Source organism: Sparassis crispa, assembly GCF_003851025.1.
Source record: "Sparassis crispa DNA, contig_000005F, whole genome shotgun sequence".
NCBI classification, from domain to species: Eukaryota; Fungi; Basidiomycota; class Agaricomycetes; order Polyporales; family Sparassidaceae; genus Sparassis; species Sparassis crispa.
In genome coordinates, this window is record NW_020939752.1 from 1,030,028 (window position 1) to 1,054,926 (window position 24,899).

The following is a 24,899-nucleotide window of genomic DNA, read 5'->3' on the forward strand; positions in this document are numbered from 1 at the left end:
AGAGGCGCGCAAATTCATAGGCGTTACGCGTACAGTACCACTGCGACTCTGACCAGCTTGCTTACCTCCCGCGCTCCTCCAACGAACTTCTGCTCATCATGGTGATTCTGAGCCGTATTGAGCTCGACGAATATACTAATCCTATGCGGCTCCCAGTCTATCATGGAATATAACGGTGGCTCCGTCATAGCCATGGTGGGGAAGGAGTGTGTTGCCATTGCTTGCGACCTGCGACTAGGGAACCAGTCGATGGGTATCTCGTCAAAATTTGAGAAGGTCAGTTTCAAGTCGTTTTTAGGCATATTGTTAACTATAACTCCCGCAGGTGTTCCCGATGACAGACAGAGTATACCTTGGTCTTCCGGGTCTCGCGACAGACGTTCTAACACTGTGAGTACCGTTCTTCGTAAATCCACGCATACGCGTCATCTATTTTGCACAGGCGAGAACAATTCCGATACCGCCTGAACATGTACACAATCAAAGAAGAGCGCGAGATCGAACCGGAGACCTTCGCGCACCTCGTTTCCTCGACGCTCTATGAGCGGCGGTTCGGACCGTACTTTATCGAGCCCGTCATCGCAGGGCTACAGAAGACTGCGGCAGGTGGTTATAAGCCGTTCATCGCCGCCACAGACCTCATAGGTTGCATCAACTTCGCCAAGGACTTCGTCGTGTCCGGCACCGCGAGCAGCAAGCTGTTCGGTATGGCGGAGGGGCTGTGGGAGCCCGATCTGGAGCCCGAGGATCTCTTCGAGACGTGTGCGCAGACGCTGCTGAATGCAGTCGACCGCGATGCGTACTCAGGCTGGGGGGCGGTCGTGCATGTTATGTGAGTGCTTCTTTGGGTTTTATATGGGCGCATACGAAACGGAAATGCTGATTTTTTGTCGCGAATTAGAACGAAAGATAAGGTGATCAAGCGTACGCTCAAGGGCAGAATGGACTAGATTGTGTATGTAGCCTGGTATTCATAGCAGTTTTCTCTGGACCACCCGGTGTTCTGCAAGCTGCCAAACCGATGATGTGTAAGCTCTTTCCCCCTCCTTCAGTCCATGGAGATGTGTAGCTTTCTCCGCCCTTCTGCTAACCAAGCATTCGGCGGAGGTGACACGTTCGACAGCCAGGAGGACTCGGTGACCGTTCTTTGGGGAGATAGGGATCTGCGTTCGTTTTACTCCTTTGCATTTTGCCCAGTCAGGACACACCGCGGGACCGTATCTCTGTCGCTCAATGCCTCACAAGTTGGTGCATACCGTGGTCAAATGGTGATACAGGGATGGAAATACCATGACCATTCAATAACTACCAGTCATGCTCTGGATTTCATTCAAAAGAATTGCTTTGAAATTCATTCGGTGTGTGCTTCTTCCTCGAGCATGAATACTCGACTTATGTGGATGCAGTAACAATGGCTGCATTTATCCCATTATGGGGCTGAATATAAGTGCCATGTTCGCCGTTGTTCTGGATGTACTCTTTTCGCTGATTTTTCAGTGTTACCCGCGACTACCGAACAGCCATGTGCTGCACGTTTGTGTATCTGCAAAGCAAACATGGTGAGCGCCGTGTTTGACTATCAGCTGCCTCCCCGGCACTGATGACTGACATAGTAGGTGCGGCTGACATGGCTCCGACTTAATCGTGTGCAGGAAGTTCGACCCAGTGTCTTGATACCAACACAAGTGTTGCTGTGATTACCTCGTCCTGGGAGTCCGATCTCTGCTTCTTTTTTTCGACAGTACCACAGGGTCTATGCTTGGCGATGAACCTACGGAACCGTTCCTCGCGGTGCCGTATACGTCTACAGCGCTCGGCATGCTCATGGAAGGCAAGTCAGAACAGGATTACGTCAATAATGTCTTTTCATTCCTCTCATGTTACGCCGATGCTGGAAGGTTTTCAATGTGTCCACACCACATCCGTCGGTGTCTGACATTTGGATAACAGGTCGAAGCACTGCTGTTGAATATCCGCGTTTGTATTCTGTATGCACTTCCCGACTTCAGTGGAGCATCTCAAACTATATCGCGGTGGGAAATATGGTTGCTTTACGTTGACCTTCTCTGAAAATTACACGATGACTAACTCTCGCAAATATCCCTGCAAGGCACTGCCAGGGTCAATAATTCTGCATGACATCCGGATCCAGGTACTATCATGATTAGCAGTATAAAAACTACACTCTTCCAGTACAGTCTGGTCAGTGCATCTTGGCTATTCCCGCGCCCCTCTCTCTGTCCTTCAAAGTTAATTGTAATTCTCGTCCACTTCAAGATGACTATGCTCGATGTGCCTTTAGACTCCTCGGTTAGATTCTTCACATTCGCCCTTTGTCTGCTGCCTGTCATTGGCCTGTTGGTCCACATCGTTCCCTACTTCATCGACGCCCATGGTCTGCGCCAGTACCCTGGTCCTTTCCTCGCGAAATTCACCGATGGTTGGCTCTTCTGGGTATCCCACAATTCCACAAGGAGCTACGCTGTCGATGAGCTGCACCAGAAATACGGTGAGATATTAGTTCTTGCATATGACTACGGTCGCGACCGGACTTAACCGCCACAACATCAAAATTAGGACCTTTCGTACGCATTGCGCCAAACCACATCTCCGTTGCATCCCCCGCGGCGGTGTCTGCCGTCTACGGCCATTCGTCAGGCACGACCAAGGCATCCTTCTACGACATCTTCAAGGCTTTCCGCCGCACACGCGGCATATTTAACACACGGTCCCGCCCCGAACATGCACGTAAGCGCCGCGTCATGGCGCACATGTTTGCGCCCCAGAGCGTGCTCGCGTTCGAGGAACAGGTTCGCGGTTATCTGAGCACGTTGCTGAAGCAATGGGATTCTCTGTGTGTCAAAGCGGGGTCCGCGAATAATGCGAAGGGCACACTGGGGTACAGCGCCTGGGAGGTGCGTGGCGACTACGTCTGGTTTGATGTGCGATTCTGTGAGCCAGGGACACACTTGATTACGAGACGACTTGAGTCTGACTCAGTTCAACAGGGTGCAATCTATTCACGTTTGATGTCATCGGTATGTACTTTCCGCTGCACCACGGAAATCAAGTTCTCTGACGTGACGATCCCTAGGCGAACTTGCCTTCGGCTCTTCCTTCGGCATGCTCGTGCGCGGCGAGGACACCGTGCGAATAGCCAAGTCCGCGAAAGCGGGGATGGCCTCGTATGCGCTCCCCGAGGCCACGGTAGCGAAGGACCGCACCGAGTACGAAGTCAAAGAGGTCTCCGCCATTGAGATTCTTGGCCTGCGCGGTCAGATGGCGGGGACCGTGGGCGTCCTGCCACAATACATGCGTGCGCTCATGCAGCGTCTGCCGAAGTATAACCGAGGCGCCAAGGCATTAAGTGAGCTGACTGGCATGGGCGCGGACGTCGTCTCCCGGCGGCTCGCCGCTGCGCGCCAGGAGGGGGCGGACGAGAAGAGTTTCGACGATATGTTTGACAGGCTGTTGAATGGCCGGGATGAGAACGGGGATCCGATGGGTCCGGAGGAGCTCACTGCTGAAGCTATCACTCTCCTCGTCGCTGGATCGGATACAACTTCCAAGTGCGTCCATTTATTGTCATCGGTCATGTACAGTAGCGCCGTACTCATCGGTGATCCATATAGCTCCTTGTCTGCCATCATATACTACCTTGCTCGCGACCAAGAGGCGCAGAAGAAACTGCAGGCGGAGCTCGACGCCGTCGCTAATAACGACTCAAGCATCCTGCCCTTCGAGGACATCAAGTCGCTGCCGTACCTCGAGGCCGTCATCAACGAGGGTCTCCGTTTGTTCACTACCCTCGGCTTTGGTCTTCCTCGTGTCGTTCCCAAAGGGGGCCTCACGGTGTTAGGGCACACCTTCCCGGGGGGCACGGAGATCAGCGTGCCTACTTATAGTCTGCACCACTCCAACGAGGTGTGGGGCCCCAACGTCGATGAATTCTACCCTGAGCGCTGGTTGGACGCCGAGCGGAGGAGTGAGATGATGAAGGCGTTCACCCCGTTCTCTGTTGGGCCGCGGTATGTTCGGTGCTGGTCCCTTCTCAGCGCTATGCATCTGATTTCCGCGTGATAGTGCGTGCATCGGGCGCAACATTGCTATGGTGGAAATGACTCTGTGCGTCGCTAACATCTTCCGCCGCTACAACACTGTAATCGAGCCAGGCCAGATGGTGAGTCTGGAATTATTCCACAACTGACTGTGATTGCGCGCCCTTTCTGATGGCGGACTCTGTGTAGCTCGAAGTGGAGGACAACATCGTTCGCAGGCCGCGTGAGTGTGTAGCTGGGATCAAACGCAGATGTCTCTGAGCATTGGAGTGTGGGCCTACGAACCCCAATGTTGGCAGCGGCAAATGCTCTCCAACGAGCGGCTACAACTTACCGAGACATGCGAGATTTGAATCGAGTACACCTAGTTCAGGGTCCTATCGACTAAACCTGAACTCGTTTCCTACAGGATTTGGGAACGTCGCGGCTGAGATATCAAACTACAAATTATTATGTAGTTATCCATATTCCCGGTTTGGAAAGTGCAGTGATGGCCATGACGTCACCCGTTGACATTATCAGACCGTGACGTCACTAATTCGTTGCGCAAGTGCGGCATCCAACCGACGGTCACGTCCCGAATCGCCAGGTATAAATGGCTACAGCGGTTGAAAGCTGGTTACCACAAGCCATAACGACCTTCCCACTGCTTACCACGATTATAATAATCTCGATATTCAATGTCTGCGACAGAAGTACAGGATATGAACGGGACGCAGGCGTCACCCGCGCCCGCTTCGAACGCACCACCTGCGCCGGATAACGGGTATCCCGAGCAGAGACATGCAGGTGCGGTCGGGTACGGGCCTGAGTATGGCAAGGGCGCGGTACGCATTGACCTCTACCTTTTCTGGCTTCCTCGTTCTCTGCAGTATGCTGATGCGCACTCGGACCAGGGACCTGGCGACAAGTTCCAAGGCCTCTTCGAGGAGGCGAAGGGGAAGGTCCTTCGGAAGCCGGACGTCGCGCAGCACGGCCGCGACTTGCGTACCGGCATGCTGAAGCAGCGTGAGAAGGAGCAGGACAACGCTGTGAGTCTGCATTTGCACGCATATACCCGGGAAACGATGCTCAGTGTTTCCTGGTCTTGCAGGAGGACCCCTTCAAGAAGGTGGATCAGGGGGACGATGCTGCGCACCAGGTACCCAAGGACGACACGGACGAGCGCATGGCGCAGCCACCGTCGGTGGAAGATTAGGCGCGCCCTGCCGACAAGGGTCCAGGGGAGCAGGCGGCGATCACGGCGCCGGAGGATACAGATGAGGCGGAGCAGGAAACGTAAAGCAACTACACAGTGAAACATATCGGATGAGAAGAGGTGGAGCAGTAAAGGCAGAGCGACTATGCAGTGAAGTATATCGGGTGAAAGCGGTCTCTTTGTTCGAGCAATATCACGCAGGAGCGGAGCTAGATGTTCTCTGAAGCCAGTCACTGCGTTGAAAGACTGTATAGTCCGAGAAAGAATACCTGAAACCGTAGAGCAACAGAAGAGGGAGAAGCTGGATGAGCATTCAAACCAGTTGTCAAAAGGCTACAGACCATCATTTGTCTAGAGCGACTACTATAGGAGGAAGCGACAGATTGTTTGCCCTCTCCCTTGCCAACTGGTCGCTCGAATCAACGACAGCGAGCAATGCTCGAAGGAGCGCTCACTCGTAAACCACATGTTTGTCACGAAAGGCAGAGTCAAGTGGTGGGTAGGAGCCAAATCAACCTAATATAGTTGGGTATTTGAGAGCGGCGGACCTTTGGTGCGTACCCTATCAGGAGACCGATGCCGTTGGTAAAAACTAAAGTATACGACTCACGAAAGCGAAGTGCATCCTCGAATATTGAATATTCCTGAAAGAATTGAGCCAATGTGACGTTCTATGTCTATCTCCGATATTATGTCCTGAGTGCCAGGGAATGCGAGAAGCTTTAACACGGTCCACTCCATTTTTAGAGCTCCAGCGGAATGCTGGTTGTCCGGATCATCAAGACTCAGGTTCAGCACTGGATTTGGGCTTGGGTTCGAGTCGGATGTGAGATCAACGAGTGCAGGTTCGGATGGCTCGAGCTTGGCATGTTCCTCGTTGGCGCACTCTAGGTAGAGAAGTAAGGATTGACGGAGAAGTTGGAACGGGCTCGTTTCAACGTTTGAATCCTGGACGCATAGGTGTCAATTAACGCAGACAGCATAGCAATATAACTTACCGGCAGCCACGTTTTCGGTATCTTGATTGTGCCGCTGCGGGCAACGCTATTTGAGTTTGTGAGACTTTGTCAGTATACTGCGTGACGCGTCGCCTGGCCCCTCCACTGGGGGCACCCAAGTGACTGTCGTAGAATCTCCAACGGGACACCTCCAATACACCTTGAGATACATTGCTTTCGGATGTATTTGCTCGTGATTCCATCACGAATGTGAAAAACATTCGACTAACCTGGCTGAGGAGTAAGTATTCGAATTCCGAGGAGCCTTCCTCCTCGGTTTCGTATTATATGGGATACCACCGTCTTCGAACCATTTCTGGATTTCCATGAAAAGTGCATTTCTCCGTTCAAATTGGGCCTCCCGTGACAAAGTTGCTTTCGATTCAGAAGGTTCCTTGTATCCGAGCTTCGACTGATCTACAATGACCCGCTCCGGGAAAGCGGGCATGTCCTCACTTGAGTGAGTCTCAACGTGCAGGGGAGCGCTGTTCGCGTTGTTCAGTCGAGCGAGGTTAATTAATGTAAGTAACTCACCGTAACGCTGAGGTCGTTCTTCAGAAATTTTGGCACACAGAAACATAGAACGGTAAAGGGAGAACCGAGTCTGAGACTTACTGCCACTGATCAGTAAATTGGGGAGGTGGTAGATGGCGAGTAAGTGACGATAGCCGAAGTACTCACCATCGGCTACCAGCCGGTAGCGCAGTCACTATGACTGCTTAGGCTGTTGTCGTGGTACTCATAACTACTATTACATGAATGATCGTGACCTGCAGAGTATTCAAACCATTCATCAAAAGTCTACGGACTCCCACTCCCTGTCCAGAGCAGCTACTATCGGAGGAAGTGACAGATTGTTAGCCCACGTCGTCGCCAACTGGTCACTCCAAGTAACGGCAGCGAGCAATGCTCGAAACAGTAGCGCTCGCTTGTATACTGCATAGTCACCATGGAAGCAATCGTCATATTCAGTTGAAACCTGCCCGCATTCAAACCCCCACTTCACCTTACCGTCCGAAACCTTGTAGGTGGGCGAATAGAAATAGAAGATGATGCCGTCCGTGTCGTATACGATGCCAAACACAACCATGTGACTGGGGATCGCTGCATTTGCCAGTGGCTGTGGATGGCACAAATGTTAGACAAAGATAGCAGCATCGTGAGACATAGTAGACGCACATCCCATTCTTTCTTCCAAGTCTTTCCACCCGGATTTCGGTATTTGGTCACTAGATCCATGATGAACAGCTCCAGCGTGGGCTGGAATGCCCAAGCAAGCTGTGATGCTGGCCGCGGAAACTTTACCCGCGAATTGCTGGCACTGCCTGAGGGAGTATCTTCAACTTGCGGTACTCGGCTTTGCGGCCTTCTGGCCTCCCCTGCGAGTACAAGGGGACGACAAAACTTGATCCCTGGTAGTCGTTCAGCTGAAATCTGACAGGCATGGTCGGGCCGCGGGTAGGAATCAAAACAACTCAATATCGTAGGATATTTCAGAATAGTCGATCTGTGGTGTGTTTGAAGGAGCTGGAGCAGTCTGTAAAGTAGGCGACTCACGAAAGCCCAGCACATCCTGGAATGTTGAATATTCCTGAGAGAATAGGACCAATGTGACGCTCTACATCCATCTCTGAGATTGTCTTCAGAGTGCCGGGGTATCCAAAAAGCTTCAACATCGCACACTCTATGCTTAGGGCTCCAGAAGAATGCACGTTTTCCGAATCATAAAGGGACAGATCTAGAATTGACTCCGCGCCGGTCTTCCGGTCGCCCGAGAGATCAAAGAGAGGAGTCGGGGCTTCGTCTAAACCTTCCCTATACTTGATATGTTCCTCGTTGGCGTACTCCAGGTAGAGGAGCAGGGTTTTACGGAGCATTCGGAAGGGGCTTGCCTCATTAATTTGGACCTGTCTATTCTGGTGCGTAGTTTCAATAAATGCAGACGAAATAATAATATGTCTTACTGCGAGCCAGGCGTCCGGTATCTTGATGGTGCTGCTGTTAGCAGCACTCGTTTCCCCTATTAGAATTTTCACAGCATGGCGCGTAACGTGTCTCAAGGGCACTGATTCACCAACGCGTCCCTTGGAGAACGTCCAGTTGTACACTTGCTCTAGTTGGTTCTGAGATACATTACTTCCGGATACATTAGCCAGTAAATCACGGAACTTTAGAAGCGTTAGACTCACCTGGCTGTAAGGTAATCCTTCCCCGAACACTTCATCTTGGGTTGAGTATCATATGGAATGCTATTATCTTCGAACCATTTCTGGATTCCAACTTCCTCGAACAGCGCATTTCTCCGTTCAAATTGCGCCTGCCGTGACAAAGTTACTTTCGATTCGCAAGCTTCCTTATATCCGAGCTTCGACTGATCTACAATGACCCGTTCTGAGAGATCCAGCATGTCCTCCACCAGAGCGAGTCTGAGCACTACACAGACGCGGTATTGATACTGTTCAGTCGAGCAAACTAAGTAATGTAAGTAACTCGGGCTCACCAGAAAGCTACCACTCTTAGGTCGTTCTTCAGAACTGTTCGCACATGAAGGTATTACTCAGAGGGTCTGCTAGGACGGTCAAGTGTGAACCCGATACGAGACTTACTGTAAATTGGAGACTTAGACGAGGTGGTAGGTTGGTAGTAAGCGACGGTAGCCGAGGTGTTCACCATCGGCTGCGATAGCCGATGGCGAACACCTCTATAGGCTGGTGACCATCCTATGCCGTGTTCGCGCTCAGGAAACTTCAGGCCGCTGTCGTGGTACTCGTAACTACCATTACACAAATGATCACGACATGCGCGCAGAAGGAAGGACGAGTATCCAAACCAGTCATCAACCGCCTGTGGACTCCCACTCCCTGTCCAGAGCAGCTACTGTCGGAGGAAGAAATATCGCCAGAACGTTATTCACCCACTTCATCACCGAGTCACGAGAAATAACAAGAGCAATGCTCGAAAAGCTGGCGCTCGCTTGTAGTCACTATATTCTTGGACGCAGCAGTGGGTACCCTGTACCTTGCATTTACGTCGCGTCCAGATCTCTATCATCCCTCGTTCTTAATGAAGTCGGTAACGAATTCCTTGAACTCGTTCGGCCTATCGTGGAATTCAGTACGGATGCACGGCGCGTACAACATCCAGCTTACTTCTCTGCTTGAACTACAGAGAGCAGTGAGTGACGAAGGGGGAAGAGACATGTCAACCTACCCCAATGGCCGGCATCTAGGGCCTTGAGCACCATGCGAGGGAAGAACCCTTTAGCAATGGGGATATTTTTCTCGTTAATATAGCTGTGTGTTAACAGTGAGAACCCGGACGAGCGGATGCACGGTTGCAGACTAACTTGCTCTGGTTGCCTCTGATGAACAATGTGGGACCATTCCATTGTCGCTCGCCCGGCTCATACGGGAAGGAGCCAAGTTCCGATATACTTTGGCTGATGATGTCCAGAGGTATCCGGAACTTCATCACTCCGTGTGACTCGATCAAGTTCATCAAGAGGAAGGCACGTATCATTGGGTCCTGGTTGTTACACCGTCAGGATCGAACTTTTGAGAAATACGCATTAGCAGGACCTTTTCATACTCTGAGAGGATGTCTTGCGCCTCTTTGCGAGAGGTCACCTTGCGCTCTTCGATTGTCTGCATGGCTATGACGTAGTCGCTGAACTCAGGGGACAGGGCTCCTCTGGAAGGCGCGATGTCGGCGACGATCAGGTGTCTAAGTAGGTCTGGCGGAGTCTCAGGGCTGAGTGCGACGGTCATCGCTATTTTTCCTCCCCTGATGGAGCTCAGAATCACAGTATCGGACGGAGAGTATACGGCAAACACACCCACATCGAATGGCCGAGGAGAGAGATCCTCGCGAGTGAATGTTCTTTGCAGAATTGCACAACGTCGTCCGCCATATGCGCATAGGTCATCGGTGCAGCATGCGGTGACGATCCATGATTTCGCAGATCCTTCAGTAAAATTCAAGACATCCGTTCCGGGATACTTAACGCTGCCGACTACTCACTAACGAATAAATAGGCCTGCGCAAGTCTCTCAAGAACGCCTTGGACAGAGACAGCCAGTGCTGCTTCGTGCCGCTGAGCAATCGTGCCGTTTAGACATCTATCCGACGGGAGTGGTCTCGCACGTACAACAGGCCATGGAGAATTACTAATGGGTAACTTTCATCGTCGCCGTTCTTTGGAACAAGCTTGGCATAACGGAGATGGACGGGCTGACCTGCCTGCCGAGTGAGGAAGGCCCTCTGTAACGCTCGACTTGTGCGAATATTCGCCGTCCGGGCACCAGATGACGGTAGCAGCACACGCATATATCTCTGGGCCTAGCCTAAGTGTCGCTGGCCTGTTAAATAGCTAAAGGGAAGGCGATAGACAGTGGACTGAGTCAGACCATCGCATCGCGTTCGGACGCGCTCACCGACGCGTGCACGTGAGCATATGAGATCATCATCGATAACTGACGCCCATAATACCTTCGCTCTCGTACATGTCGCGATCAAGTAGACGTTCCACAAATTAGTTATCCGAATAGATGTGAAGGGATATATAAAGACAAATAGCAGCAATATATAAGCAGCATGCAACGACGAGGTGCAGAGACAACCCACTTCCACCACCCACCAACCAACTCATCATCCTCCGCTGTCTCATCTGTAACCCCTCCACCCTCCACGCGGTCCCCGCACCGAGTCTCGCGTTTTCGTAAAAGACGCATATATCCAACCGGGGACACGCAGGCAGCTCACACGTTGCCATACGAGTGGGAGGGATCTGAGTAGGGGTACGACGGGCCCTGTGGGTTCATGAGGCCCTGGTTCACATCCGTCGTGGTGAGCTTGTACGGGCCCTGCCACGCGTCCTCATCCCGTAGCTGCTCGACGTAGCGTCTGACGACGATCACGATGTCTGCGACGCACACACGAGGTCAGTGATCGATTCACAACTCATATGGGGGAGATACTGACATAGGTGGAGCACCAGCTCAACGATCACCATCACGGTGACGACAATCTTGATCCACGTCGAGTGCTCGATGGAGCCACTGAGGTTCTTGCCCGAGTAGACGAAGTAAAGGAAGAGCACCGATGAGCCGAGCGACAGGAAAAATATCACCCAGAGCAGGCTCGAGTACGACTCCACGAATCGCCGGTTGCGCGTTATGGAGCCGATGAACCTACGCACCACAGCATGCAAACTGTGAGAAGGAGCAGGAGAACTGGACTAAAGCATACGCACCCGAACAGCGACATGAGCGACATGAGAGTGAATAAGGACCCGACCACGATGATGATAATCTTCGCGGAATTCGTGACGTTCTCGAAGTCGCCATTGGGGTGCTTACCGTGGTCGACCTCTGCAGAGTCATTGTACCACTGAACCAAAGTCGATACAGCAAGAGAGGCGACGCACCATATGTGACGTACCATGCCAACGCTGCAACGATAGCGGTGGCTAGGAAGGAGAGGAAGGAGAAGACGAAGACCGCAGCTCGTACAGGGATACAGAAACAGAAGTGCTTCGACATTCCTGGTCGCGATCAAGCTCAAGTCGTGAAAAATAGGTCGTGCACGGCCAGCGAGGATGTCGGGAGAGGTTATAACGTGGGGGGTCGGGCAAACGTTCGGGACTCGGGCGCCAACAAGTGGGGGCGAGCAGAAGATACGATGAGCCCGAAGGCAGGGGCGCGGCAGATCAAGTAGCGTCTTCGCGGTTTCAGGTATGATATCGATTTATACACGCCCTCGGCTGGCTGCACTGCATCATTCAACCACATTCGAGGCCTCGACATCGCCAGTTCTCCCTCTGCTGTGCCGGGTGCACACAATACGCCATCTGTCCTGTTTTCTTCCACTGCGCAAGCACCGCCTTTGCGTCTGCGTGGCTGCGGCGCTCACTGCGCTCTCCTGAATTTGGCGGCTCCTAACTAAAGCTTGTGTGGATTGCTAGCTTCCTATGTTTAGAGCCGGACAGAGGTTCAGCGCTCATCTCAGCGCAACAGCAACCTTCAATGCCATCTCGTCGTCGTCGTAATGGTGCATTTCAAGAATAGAATGGGCCGGGGCCTGTGCTAAGGACGCTCGGATTTTGTCCTTTGGCTTGACAGATCTGATTAGGTGGGTCGAGGAAGCACCCTATTTAATTATTGGCAGAGACCGATACCAGTGCTTCACATGCACTTCGACTGTTGCCCTTCGAGCTCCATTTTCGGTCCATTCAACCTACCAGGATCCGGGTGTAGTATGCAGCGAGGCGCAGGCGGTCTTGTTTATCTAGCACTCCGCGATATTGTTTCGCCAGAATGCTGTGGAAGGTGTGCTTCTATTATATGTCGTATGCATTCGACGAGATTTGTTCATCAGGCGCCGGCACCGGTCAGAAACATCCCGGATCATGATGTTCTCTGGTTATTTCATGCTCTTGGAGCTTCGTGGGCGCTGAGGAGACGCTTCTGGGATGTGTCTGGTCGGGCTCCTTGATCACCTATCTCTTGAAAACGACGGAGAACAGACCTCCTTGTCAGCCAGAGTTTCTGCCCACTGACAAGCATGGCGAAACATGAGTCACCCTCAGATGTTTAGCCAGACTCGGAGCCCACAGCCAGCGACAGATATTTCGCCCGGCTCAAAAGCACGTCCCTGCCATAGTGTGTAGTGAAAATCAGACCAGTGGACCAACCGTCTGAGATCCGTTAACCTCTGCAGTCTCGCGTCCACCGCTTGTTGATCGTTCATTTTGTCAGGATCTTGGTGACATGATGTCGAACACTCTGAAAGACGACCATGGCAGAGGACGCTTACCAACTGCACGAGCTGTACTGGGTAAGATTACGGTTGCACAAGAAATTACACAAAGCAGTAGTCCATGATATAAATTATATGTATATTCACCACAATGGATGGTCTATCCGACCCGCGAACGCGTGTTCGTTTTCCTAGGGAATCATCATACCAAGGATCACAAGCCATCATCAGCGCGCCTCGGTAGGAAATTATGCATGGCCGTATGCATTGTGCGCATCCGAGTACGGATATGGGCCCGAGACAGGGTTAAGCAGCCCCTGCCGGACGTCGGTGGTGGTCAGGGAGTACTGGCCCTTCCAGGCAGAGTCATCGAGCTGCTCCACATAGCGCCGGATCACCACGACGATGTCTGCAGGCGAAGAACATCATCAGCACGGTCCCTACACGCGGATTACGGATGCACGCACAGAGATGGATGAGCACCTCCAGGAAGACGATCACCGTGACGGCGATCTTCACCGCGGTGGAGAAGTGGAAGTCGCAGTTGACGTTCGTGTTAACATTCCCCTGCGAGTCGATGGAGACGCAGTTGTGGACGAGCGCCTTGCCGGCGTATACGATGTAGAGGAAGAAGCCCGCGGAGACGAGTGATAGGATGAAGAGAATCCACGACATCGCCGAATACGCTTTCACGAAGCGGCGATTTCGTGTGACGGAGCCCATAAAGCTGCATGCACTGGGTTAGAGGGCGTTCGGCCTGGTGAGACACGGCACCAGGACGCACCCAAATAGCGAGATGAGAGCCATCAATGTGAAGACACTCCCGACTACGATTACGATGATCTTCCCAGCTTCGGTCACGTTCGTTCCAGGGTTATGGTGCACCTCTGCGTCGCGAGTGGTGGTCAGACTTCAAGCAACTTGAGAGATAGAAGACGCACTGTACGTGGCGTACCACGCTAACGCAGCTACAGCCGCCGTGAGGAGGAAAGAGAAGAAGGAGAAGATGAACACGCCAGCCCTCACGGGGATGCAGAAACAGAAGTGTCTTGACATGCTGGAAGAGAACAAGGGGGTGCGGATGGTGAAAGTCGAAGAGATGCGCAGCCCGTGCGACAGCAAGCGTTATATAGCCATGCGCATCAAAATGCTGGTCAAGGGGGAACAGTGCTTCCTGAAAGCAGTGAGGCAGGGAAACCAGATACCCTCATTTGCCGCCGGCCAAGAGCAGCGCCTTGCGAAAACTTGCACTGCCCCCGGACGAGACGTGACAGTGCGTTCGGCCTCGTCTAGCAACGGGTTGTGCCAAGATGTGTATCCCCTGTGCCATTCGCATCAGGTATATCCCCATATATATGACTTTCCTCACCCGATCGATATCATGGGTTTGCCGCGTGTTTGGGTCGAGGTGAATGAACCCCCACCACCACGCTCAGAAATATGATGAATGCGGTGAGGTGTACTGAGTTCACCTTGACCATTTGTCAATACCGATTTCGCCTTTGTCGCATTCGCTGAGGATGTATTCTTACAGGATCCGGATGTAGGTAAGCCCCAGCAAGCGGCCCGATGGCGGCACCGCCCGGGGTTGAGCGCTGAGCGCTAGTGATCCTCGTGTTGAGTGCGGGCCAATCAGGATCCAGGACTGGTTCAACTCGGTGATTCCATGATGTTACCGAGTTGAACTCAACTCAGCGGCAACACTACCAGTGCATAGCGCGGGCTATTGTATTCTCGTTATTCTCGATGCCTGAAACGTTATTGAAGGGATCTTGCTATTGTGGCTCGGTGTCGTATTCTGTGGCTGGTGGTCCAGTTCTCAGCGCATATTGCCATTGCATCAACTGTCAACGTTTGTCCGGTAAGTTACAATACACATCTCACTGGGTGTGGCAAGGGTGTGGTACCGCGCCAGAAGGATTTCGGCACGGATTGTTCTCTTGAACGGGACTTACTGACGTGTCAGTTAGGATGCCCGTTCATACACACCGTGCACGTCGAATTTGACGCGTTCAGCTGGACCCACCCCCCGCCCCACGGTGCTCAGTTAGAGTCCTACACGATCGAGAACAAGCCCTGGAAGACGCGCTGGCGCTGCAAGCAATGCGGCGTATGTGTTGCGGGGCACAACGCACAGACGGACAATTGGAGCATATGGGGTCCGCACCTAGAGCGGGGTGAGGATGGGAAGATCAAAGATTGGGGCGTGGTGAAACCCACCGCGCACATATTCTACGTCACCCGAGTGCTTGACGTGGATGACGATCTCGGAAAGTGGGAAGGGTACGAGAACAAGTCCCTTCGCCTCTCTTGATAGTGAGTTTATTCGCGGGGTTACGAGCGCAATGTTTTCTGACATTACGGCCTGCGCGCTAGCCCATCAGTGATAGGTCGAGCTAGGAACGCCTCGAAGTTGCGGATACCTCACTCCCTGTTCGTTGTGTTTTGGACATAAGTAGAAGCTTTCATGACTTGGTTCTTGTGCCGTGAGACTGAAGTGTTACTCCCATGACATAGCAAAGACGGAAACGCTGTTTCTAACTCAGAGAACGGGTGCAAATGAGCCGGAAGAACATCACAGACGATCGTTTGAGTTTTTCAATTTTTCATCTTTGACCAGCGAATACGGATATTAAAAGAAGTTACACTCGAACTCAGAATTTTAATTTTTTTTGGAAGCCGCGTAGGGCGTAAAGCAGTAAGCAATAGTCTTGGGTGCGGACGTTAACAACGATCCACACATCGTTCACCCTTCCGCTGGCAACAGGATTCGTTTTTAGGCAGGATCTCCAGTAGGTGCACCAATCGACCCGTACCCACTGACATGCCTATCTGCGTCGTCTTTACGAATATCTAGAAGGGACTGTTTGTTCGATTTCCAGTACTCAGTAAGTCAGCGCAGAAGATGCAGCCTCTGACTTACCAACGGCCAGTTTGCAGAGATTCTAAATCCAATCCAACGACTGCCAGTACAAACGGAAAGGAATGCACGCCCGGGACTGCTAGACTGTAATGGTGAACCTCGAAGAATACGTCTCTGAGAGCGTTGTAACCCCACCCGCATGGGTAAGGGGCTACCCGCTGTATCAGCCAAGGAAGGAGTTGGACGTTCCTGGAGCGGGACGAGCTGTTCCGCAACGCTGGACAGAGAACCCCGAAGTAATTTGTTATCAATGGTCTCCGCGAAGCTAGCCTCACAATGAAAACTGCCTTCAAGCGCTTCTCTTCGCCCGTGATCACAACGGCAGCCGAGCGAGTTCAATGCGCCGGTTCGCATAGCGCATCCTGGAGGACCTCAGCAGGAGCAACTGTTCATTTGACAGGGTTCCTGGCAACTCGAAATCATGCCAGAGAGGACGACATTGACTGGTGCACCAAATTGCACCGATAGATTGGTGCGCCAATTTCTGGAGAACGCGTGGAAGTAACCGGTAACTTCTGACAGAGAATACACGTACCGGCAGGTATAGTATGCATGCGAGTGCGCCGACATCACTTCAAACAAACGGCAGATGATATTAAGAGTACGAGCCAACAACTATACGGGGCTTGAGAACGCGAGCAACACGGTGAGATACACGCGATGAAGAATGTTCGCAACAAAAATAGCCGACTCGCGGGCTGCAGCAAGAGCGGGACGCGCCGGAGGAATAGCACAGGGATGAGGCCCTGAAGCAACTGCATGACTGGGTCAATCAACACGGAAAGAAGCGGTACAGCTACACCGCTCGACGGAAGACTAGATACCAGAAGTAGAGAAACAGTGGCTTGAGGAAAAATAAGAGCCGCTGTGTGCCCCTCCGCTCAAGCCTTCGTAGAAATCGCCCCACGGCGGAAGTGGTAACTTTCGGGAACGTGATCTCCATGGTGGGAGTCGATCTGTTGCTCGCTTTTCCGTTCCACCCAGAGGGACATTAGTATGGGAACAACGCCAGCGGTTCTGTTACCATGGTGTGCGAGTTTGAGGTCATGCCGCTGAGAGCAGCAAATGCACTATGCATGACATTCACCTGAGTTATACAACATCATCAGAAGATTGTCAGAAAAAGGGAGACATCTCGCCACCATCGTCCGCCAGTTATTACACCATAATATTCTCGCGACTGAGTTATCAGAGACCAGTATTTAGATAGATACAGCCTCGAGTTAGCGGAAGACAGTCATTCCTTTCTAATAGAGGCTGAAATTATGAGCAACTGCCCTCTGGGGACTACCTCGTGGGTCAGATTTCGTGGTGGGCAAGAGTTCCAATGAACACACGGGATAGCGAGGACAATATATCGCACATACGGCGAGAATTGAGCGTGTAGGCGCAACATGTCAGTTCAACCTCGTCCTCTCAGACGACAATATCGAACTTCGACATGCTACAAATGCAAGGGATGCCGTGACAGCCTGTCAACGGCAACGCCACTTCGATGTTCCCTTGGGGCGTACTCAGAGGATACGTAGTGCATGGTCCTAGACTAGGATACAACGTGGAGGTGAAAGAGACCATGGATCAGATACGGATATCCTGAGGTACGAAGGTTGAAGCAGAGTAGCTACACTGCCTTTGGGAGACTACGTACGTGGATGCCTGAGAGCGCCTTAGAGTCTCTTAGAGTCTGTCACACCGGAGATACCGGGCCGCAACCCATTGGCGAAATCAAACACTAGTACTTCTTGGGCAAACGTGAGCCAAACTTCAAAACTCTAAACTGGACAGAATTACAACAAATACAGCTAGCTACGTTTATCTACAAGCTTTACTCTACTGACATTGCCCCACGTGGTACGATAGTGTATGGTACTACACTGAACAAGTCCAATGGTGAGGATCGAAAACACATGCACGGTCATAAAGAAGGGAAGTCCACGGACAGACAACAGACTAAAGAACGACAGCGAAGTACAGCCCGAGAAAACGAGAACGCCTGCGAAAGGAGTGGAGGGCCCGAAGGAGGGTAAGGTTTCGGTTGAAGTGTTCAAAATCGCCCTCAGCGCGCGCACCAATCTACGGAATACGGACGAAGACGAAGTCCCAGGCAGCGCCAGCCAGACGGCCGAGATCCAACGCAGCACGCAGCGTGTCCATGACCGATATGTAGCCTTGCGGGCGGAGGACCTCAGCGATTACACCCGTAGCCTGAGGCAAGGGACTGGCACGCCCCCTCGGAATCTTGATACACTCCTCGCCAGCCATGCTGGGCTCCCAACCCTCCCTGCAGTTAATAACCGCACATTGTCCGGCGACGCACGAGACGCTTTCGGCACCGGCGATCGCAGTACAGTCGCTTCCCGTGGAAGCGTCGTAAGGAAGGAAGGGGGGAGGCACAGCGCACCCGCCGCCTGTTACGACAAACTAAGACACATGAGCTTGCAGTGAAAATATTGGACACGTACAACTCTCGACATGAGTGTTCACGTCCAGGCACTCAAATGCCCTGGAAGAACCGCCGTACACACCGCAGACCTAGCGTACAGTAATATATGGGTGACCCAATTGGGAGATAATTGATAAAATTTACCGTTTCGTTTTGCTTGCATGTCAGCTGCGCCTTGGCCAGAGTAAGAACCTTGTCAGCGTTGACGACACGTTTTTGCATGCGGGAGTCAGATCTAGCATTGAGAGCGCGAGGAACAGCCGACCCGCAACCCTGAAAAATAGAGTCGTGAGCAAACAACATACGATGGTACGTCAGTCGTCAGAGATCCAAGTTATGAGCAGAATGATCAGGAGAAGGCCAAATGTATGAGGGAAGAATGCTTACGTGCGGGAACGAACCGCAGACTCCGTTGCAGGACGTCAGCGGCGCAGGGCAGACACATTCGTCGCCCTCTACGACGTAAGGCGCTTCGCACTGGAATCCACAAGGATTGCCTTCTGTACAGATGGCCTGAGAATGGTCCGGGTAGTGGCACTGCTGAGCATTGGGACAGCCATTGATCTATCAATGCCAATACGCTTTCGGTGAGCGACACGAACGAAACGTATGGAGGCAGACGTACCACGACGGTAAGTTTCGCGATGATCTCATCAAGACCGAAAAGGTCGACGAGTGCCTCCAACGTCGCGTCGAGGGTGACCAACGACGGGAGCAAGCCGATGCACAAGCATAGGTCGAGATTGAGGTCCACGGGAAGGATGCCGAGACTGAGGACGCTGAGGTCGACATATGCGCAAGTATCTGAGAGACCACGGCGCGCGTGATATTGGCGAAGGGCGATAGCATTTGAGGGAGGTATCGAGACGTCGATGCCGAGGGTGTCAAGAGACAATGAGGTATCAGTGTCAACAAGGTGGCGGCGCGCGACAACATCCACATCAGGCAGCGCGACATCGACGCCGAGAGTATCCAGAGACAAGGACGTATCGAGGTCAAGAATGTCGCGGGAAGTCTGGCCGTGCCGTGTACGCGTCGCAATGCCGTGAGGGGGAAGAGCGAGGACTGCGGGGAGGGAAAGGAGCGTGAGGGCGTAGACCGCAAGGGAAGAGCTGTCGGCGGTGAAACGCATGGTGGCGAGAAGGACGGGATGCGGGTGACCTTGCGAGAGCGAAGAGCTAGGTGGTGGGTGGGAGGAAGAGACAGAACGAAGGATTTTCTTCAAGGGACGCTGTTATATACCACAGACTGTGCCGTGTCCTGAGTAAGAAATATTCAAACTCAACATACGCCGTTCTGTGTCGGAGGTCACGTCGCCGAAAGCTGGGAAAATCTAGATCCAGCTCGGGATCTTAACGGTTTGAAAGTAAGAAACTTTGCAGGTGACATTCTTCCAAGCTTCCTGCCGAACTGGGCAGTCTGCATGCCAAAATTGGCCATGGATGATCGCGATCGACAGATTTGCATCGAACCTGAGATTAGTGAAAAATCATATGGAGGAACAGCCCTCTACCTACCCAGCTGCCATAACCTCACGGCATTCGAGACACGAAAATAACCTACCTGTAATTATGACTTGAGCCTGAGGAATCAAATAACGCCAGCCAAAAGAACAGGAGAGAGGGAAGGAGCGTCCAAATTCTGTCAGCGAGTGGGAGTACGGTTAGCGCGCTCTGACACTGCTCTGACAGCCAGACACTGTTCCTCATAAATTGCCATCCCAATTCGCTTCGGGCACAGCCAACTAGCCCGAACTGACGCCGCATTCTGCTACATATTCAGTTGTGGTGAACGATGACTACAAGCGAATTCGTAATGCTGAGGGCTTCCTGGAACCAACGTGAACTGCGTGACTGCGGTTCTTCCAGGGTGTCGACAACGAGCTTTTCCAAAGGATACAGTGCACAGGGAGTTATGACGAGTTTCAAGATAGCATATTCAAAATGCGACTACTCACCGTACTCACCCAGGCCTGATTTTCTCCTTACGTGGCGTCCGGGCTTGAGGGAAACCTTTTCAAGATGACATGTGCGATTCGAACTTTACTGAGTGTCACGCTGACGCGACCTGCACGTGAGAAAGACGTCACGCGTCCATTCGCGCGTCACTTCTTGACGTGTGGAAATTAACGTACTCGCTTACTCAGACTTTGGGACCTCGCCTTTAACGTTAACGGACGCACTACTATTTTCTCGAGGACTAGGTGTATTGATAATGTGTATGCTACCAATCCTCCACTGCAATCAGATCTTGCTCAGCATCCTTTCCAAGTACTCAGGTTATGTACCTCCACGAAACCCACCTCTCCAACGCTCAAAGAGAAACTGGGATGCAGCCGAGGGAAACCAAGTTGCCCTGTGACACCCCACCTCATCAGAAGATCAGAACACCACTGCACACACGCCGACACTCACGTAGCTGTTATCTGTGCAGCAGACAGGGTTGGCCTCGCAGCTGCTGCCGCCCAAAACTCCGATGACGGTGATGGGCGAGCAAGTAACACCCAAGCTGCCCGTGACGGACCCGACGGCGACACCGATGAGACCCAAGAGCCCCAAGCCCTCTGTTGAGTTGGGCTGTGGAGCACGTCGTCAAGGTTCAGTGGCGGACGCAGTTCGGCAGTAGGCTCACCGAGATAACGCTATTGCAACACTGGAGCGATCCGACGTTGCACTGGTCGGTCTGGCCGGTGGGGCTTGCGACAGCAAGGAAGGGGAGCGCGAGGACCGCGGTGAAGGTGGCGATGCGGGAGAACATTGCGAGTAAGTGGTTTTTTCAAACGGTGGATGGGAGTTCGGTGGAAGTGCTGAACGACGAGTGCGTTGGGCTGGGGTCTGTAGGTCCTTCCCCCGCCTTTTATACGTTGTCTGTGCTGCGACAAGCCTGCATGAGCAGCATGACTGACGCTACGCGAGCCCAGGCGGAGCCATTCGCCAACCCCAATTTTCGCGCGGTGTGTCCCTGGGTCTCCGTCGTATGATAGGAATATCGGTTGGCTCACGTTCCCCTTGTTTCAGACGCGGTCGCGTCGCGGCACTCCACCCGCCTTGGAAAGGACACACATTTCAAATACACGCCGCAATTTCCGCACCCGTTGACGTTCATTATATGTGGCTTCCTTCCAGCTATGGCAGCGGTGTTTTCCTTGGGAGCTGTGGACGTCGCGACGCCTACAAATACTGCTGCGCCCCTAACTTCTGTTTTGAAAGTGTGGATATCGATGAGTCATCCGTCACTTACTGTAGCCCGAAAAAATGCAGCCCACACCCGCCCAGACCACTTGGAACATCGTGCAATCAATTTTCGGCTACAAACCACGACACTGTCTACGTACGCCGTGACGGTTGAATGGAGGAATACGTACAGCCCGTACTAACGTCGACGACGTTATTGCACGTTCATATGCTCCGACGACCAGGGACCGTTCTGGGCCCGCTCCCGCACCGTTCCTGCAGAGAAAAGAAGCCACAGAAAATACTAGAGCAAGCCCAGCCAGATCCGCTGTCCCCCAAGACGCGTTCACAATTCATCGCCAGGTGCCGACGGCACCCTGCGGGACAGTGAGCGGGCGAAGGTGAGTGGATGAAATGGGAATGCGCTCGCCGTCTTCGCTCCACCGGCGCCTGCGTGACCCTGAGGCGCTCGGGTGAATAATATTGAATAATTTGACGCAGGGAAGCTCGCAAGGCGGGACGTCTTGATTGAGACCTCAAACACGGCGGTCACCGGCCTGTCCTGCAAGTCGTGATTTCTCCTCATTTAATCAAGTGATTCACCACTTACTTCGAGCTACTACGCCAGAGGTATGTACGTTTAACTTGTCGCTTTTCCACGGACTTCCTGAGAAATTCCCAGTGTAACCCTGGGGATGCCTCTCTGCTTTCAAAGCTGCCGCCGAACTTTGGGCGAGGATCGTCTGGTGGGTGAGTTGTCATCTGCTCCACTGTGCTTCCATTCATAATCGTCATCTCAAACACCGCCAACAATTATTGGTCTCGTTCAAGGGGACTGCACGTGCAGTTTGCCCAGAATGCTCTGTTCTGGTCGGCGCGAGGTCATCCACTAATATGCCGCATGCATTTGCTCGACCATCACTAACACATTTACCCAAGTTACGCAGGATACAGCTCTTAGAATAGCCCCTCAACCTCGTAGTTGAAGGCGGAGCAAGAGCAATAGAGTAAGTGACTACAGCCGATCAGAAAATTGTCACTCACTCGCGTGATTGTGTATGAGGGGGCGCGCAATATCGTGGGTGTATCACAGGGCAGAGACGCTGCATGCAGTAACAATTTGACCGTCTCGCGCAAGAGGCTGGCATCGCATGCAAATGTAGCACAGTTCCGGGCCGCTCGGAGGTCGTACCTGTGCCCTCGGCAGAGAAAGATACATCGCTTGCTAAGAAGTGCCTCATTTGTGTGGACTCACCGACGGAATATTGTTTCACCACTCAATAACGTTACGCTACAGTCGTTCTCCCGCTACGCCACAAATCCAACACTTTCACCTACAGGCGAAACCAGGCCAACAGGAGAAAGTAAACACATAGGAGAACGCTGGTTACGAGTGCGTCTTTTTTGGAAAGCATCGCGTCGTCGAACGGCTACATGTTCTTGCTGTCCGTACCCTTCCGTTTTCCACGTCGCAGTCGAGACGGAAACCAGAACTAGCATCAGGTACACCTGCGCACCAACTTCAGGCCAGATGCTACGCGCCTCAGCCATTGTAGCTCGAAGAACCACCATCGAATTATTGCTGTCGAGACATACGCAAATGTCACGTATGATCAAGTCCACGGCTACGAGGACGCTGATACTGCGCATTTCGCCAGCAAAGTTGCGCTGGTTTCTCTACTGGCCATAGGACCAAGTACCATAGGGTGCACGGGTGAAAACTAACCATCCTCACGCCACGTCATCAACTTTACGCTCGCAAGCAAGGCTACCTTTGCATGACCACTGGCAGTACATCGGATATGTGAATTTGTAAAGGCGCTGGGAGGCCTTAAACGGGGTGTGTTCATGGATGTGATAATTGCGATTTGTATAAGGTGTTTCTGGACTAAAGCTTTGAGTAAATCTGAATCTGCACTGAGATCTCAAATCTACTGTCTGCGCAAACTTTGATCGGAGAACTTCACCGGACGCAATTTCGACACAATACGCTTTCTCTGGAAGTTCATTCTGCTTTACAGCATATAGAATCGATTTCAGGTCTTCCAGAGCGCAGACTCAATGATAACAGACGACAATACTACGGGTTCTGCCAACTGCGGACAAATTCTTCTTCAACTATTGTAAAATTAAGTCGATTTCCCTTACCAGGGAAGATGGTGTCAAGCTCGATCCTTTTTGGATGGGCTGGAACTGGAAAGCGCTCGAGGAGGCTGTAGGGTGTCTAACCCTTCCTCAGAATGTAATTTTGGGAGAGAAGACGACACCAAAGGCACATAATTCGATGGAGAAGCTTACTGTCTTGCCCTCGCATCGGATCAATTACCTGAAGAAGTCCAATCCGACGGAGGAACATATTCGTGCTATCATCAAAGAGCTGAACGATTGTAGCGTCGCAGTCACCAAGTCGGACCTTCTGTGGTATCGAGGTGGGATGTTCGAGGACATAATGATCCCTCAGCATAGAACTTTTTCTTGTGAGTCTGATTTGTGGCTTCTGTGACTACTAATGCTCATTTCTCCAGTACAATTCCTCCTTGAGATGCAACGAGAGCGGGAAAATGTTTGGTTCGATGTTCTGTTCAGTTCCCGTTTTCACTACTTGTCATTGTCGTTGAATCTTCTGCATACAGCTAAGAAGACCTCAGATATGTATCATCGAACTCAGTACCATGAGCCAACTATGTGGCTGCTTGCGTGCTGCCAGCAGGAATCCGAGCAAAAGCGCTCTACCCCACACCGTGGTGACTACCTTTCCGTCTACACTGGCAGACGTGGAGTGAAGTCATTAGGACTTGAATGTCCGAATCAGCCCTGCAATTTTCATATCTGTGTTGTCGTCGCTTCCCCACCAAGGCAGAGCAAGTCTCCATTGGAAATCCCCAGTATAACACTGTCGGATGGTGCTGGTGTTGGCCTCGCTTGTTTGGGACTCGCCATCTGAAGACCGTACCTCTGACCTCCACTGCGCGTCGATTTATGATTGCCAGCATCAAGTCTCAAGTATCACGATCAACTGCTATTCTCGTTGTAGGGAACTGCACGTATAACTCGTGCTGCAGAACATCCCGCTGTTCGTGATAAGTGCATTTTCTCGTTCGTGCGTCGCATACTATTCTCTCATATCTCGAACCTGTGTATGATACAGCTACATGGTCCCTCGACCTCCTGGTTTGAGAACGGTACTGGAATACCGCCTACCGAAACGACAATCACAGCGTGTATGGATGAGCAGACGCGCGATATCATGAGATGGGGCACTAACTTGAACGTAGTACACGTCAGAGGCATTGCATGCGCCGGAGTCAACCCGTCTCAAGCGGGAGGCAAGCACCGCGCATCGAGATCTC

General features: G+C 52.3%; 9 protein-coding genes across 9 annotated transcripts; 4 read left to right on the top strand and 5 right to left on the bottom strand.

Annotated features, from left to right (window-relative positions):
- Positions 1 to 162: 162 nt before the first annotated feature.
- SCP_0603770 (Benzoate 4-monooxygenase) lies at positions 163 to 4,319 on the top strand (the record flags this gene model as incomplete). Its single annotated transcript, XM_027759510.1, has 12 exons — positions 163 to 276; positions 326 to 390; positions 443 to 832; positions 902 to 924; positions 981 to 1,028; positions 2,303 to 2,509; positions 2,578 to 2,952; positions 3,009 to 3,038; positions 3,095 to 3,569; positions 3,633 to 4,028; positions 4,084 to 4,180; positions 4,248 to 4,319. The coding sequence occupies 12 exons, from the start codon at positions 163 to 165 to the stop codon at positions 4,317 to 4,319; spliced, it is 2,292 nt and encodes a 763-aa protein (XP_027615311.1).
- Positions 4,320 to 4,738: 419 nt separating this feature from the next.
- SCP_0603780 (predicted protein) lies at positions 4,739 to 5,256 on the top strand (the record flags this gene model as incomplete). Its single annotated transcript, XM_027759511.1, has 3 exons — positions 4,739 to 4,885; positions 4,955 to 5,089; positions 5,152 to 5,256. The coding sequence occupies 3 exons, from the start codon at positions 4,739 to 4,741 to the stop codon at positions 5,254 to 5,256; spliced, it is 387 nt and encodes a 128-aa protein (XP_027615312.1).
- A 1,832-nt stretch (positions 5,257 to 7,088) lies between these two features.
- On the bottom strand, positions 7,089 to 8,661 carry SCP_0603790 (hypothetical protein; the record flags this gene model as incomplete). The annotated part of the gene is made up of 6 exons (XM_027759512.1): positions 7,089 to 7,190; positions 7,261 to 7,374; positions 7,434 to 7,761; positions 7,812 to 8,170; positions 8,219 to 8,390; positions 8,444 to 8,661. 6 exons carry the CDS (start codon positions 8,659 to 8,661, stop codon positions 7,089 to 7,091), a joined length of 1,293 nt encoding a protein of 430 aa, XP_027615313.1.
- A 640-nt stretch (positions 8,662 to 9,301) lies between these two features.
- On the bottom strand, positions 9,302 to 10,580 carry SCP_0603800 (Abhydrolase domain-containing protein; the record flags this gene model as incomplete). Its single annotated transcript, XM_027759513.1, has 8 exons — positions 9,302 to 9,353; positions 9,404 to 9,416; positions 9,465 to 9,547; positions 9,601 to 9,779; positions 9,833 to 10,037; positions 10,094 to 10,218; positions 10,275 to 10,347; positions 10,402 to 10,580. The coding sequence occupies 8 exons, from the start codon at positions 10,578 to 10,580 to the stop codon at positions 9,302 to 9,304; spliced, it is 909 nt and encodes a 302-aa protein (XP_027615314.1).
- Positions 10,581 to 11,011: 431 nt separating this feature from the next.
- Positions 11,012 to 11,794, bottom strand: SCP_0603810 (predicted protein; the record flags this gene model as incomplete). Its single annotated transcript, XM_027759514.1, has 4 exons — positions 11,012 to 11,175; positions 11,235 to 11,443; positions 11,506 to 11,623; positions 11,680 to 11,794. The coding sequence occupies 4 exons, from the start codon at positions 11,792 to 11,794 to the stop codon at positions 11,012 to 11,014; spliced, it is 606 nt and encodes a 201-aa protein (XP_027615315.1).
- A 1,464-nt stretch (positions 11,795 to 13,258) lies between these two features.
- SCP_0603820 (hypothetical protein) lies at positions 13,259 to 14,066 on the bottom strand (the record flags this gene model as incomplete). Its single annotated transcript, XM_027759515.1, has 4 exons — positions 13,259 to 13,419; positions 13,478 to 13,737; positions 13,795 to 13,897; positions 13,952 to 14,066. The coding sequence occupies 4 exons, from the start codon at positions 14,064 to 14,066 to the stop codon at positions 13,259 to 13,261; spliced, it is 639 nt and encodes a 212-aa protein (XP_027615316.1).
- A 690-nt stretch (positions 14,067 to 14,756) lies between these two features.
- Positions 14,757 to 15,324, top strand: SCP_0603830 (hypothetical protein; the record flags this gene model as incomplete). The annotated part of the gene is made up of 2 exons (XM_027759516.1): positions 14,757 to 14,871; positions 14,981 to 15,324. 2 exons carry the CDS (start codon positions 14,757 to 14,759, stop codon positions 15,322 to 15,324), a joined length of 459 nt encoding a protein of 152 aa, XP_027615317.1.
- Positions 15,325 to 18,006: 2,682 nt separating this feature from the next.
- SCP_0603840 (hypothetical protein) lies at positions 18,007 to 19,508 on the bottom strand (the record flags this gene model as incomplete). The annotated part of the gene is made up of 5 exons (XM_027759517.1): positions 18,007 to 18,341; positions 18,396 to 18,465; positions 18,521 to 18,649; positions 18,764 to 18,940; positions 19,002 to 19,508. The coding sequence occupies 5 exons, from the start codon at positions 19,506 to 19,508 to the stop codon at positions 18,007 to 18,009; spliced, it is 1,218 nt and encodes a 405-aa protein (XP_027615318.1).
- Positions 19,509 to 21,119: 1,611 nt separating this feature from the next.
- Positions 21,120 to 21,474, top strand: SCP_0603850 (hypothetical protein; the record flags this gene model as incomplete). The annotated part of the gene is made up of 3 exons (XM_027759518.1): positions 21,120 to 21,138; positions 21,217 to 21,329; positions 21,394 to 21,474. The coding sequence occupies 3 exons, from the start codon at positions 21,120 to 21,122 to the stop codon at positions 21,472 to 21,474; spliced, it is 213 nt and encodes a 70-aa protein (XP_027615319.1).
- Positions 21,475 to 24,899: the final 3,425 nt, after the last annotated feature.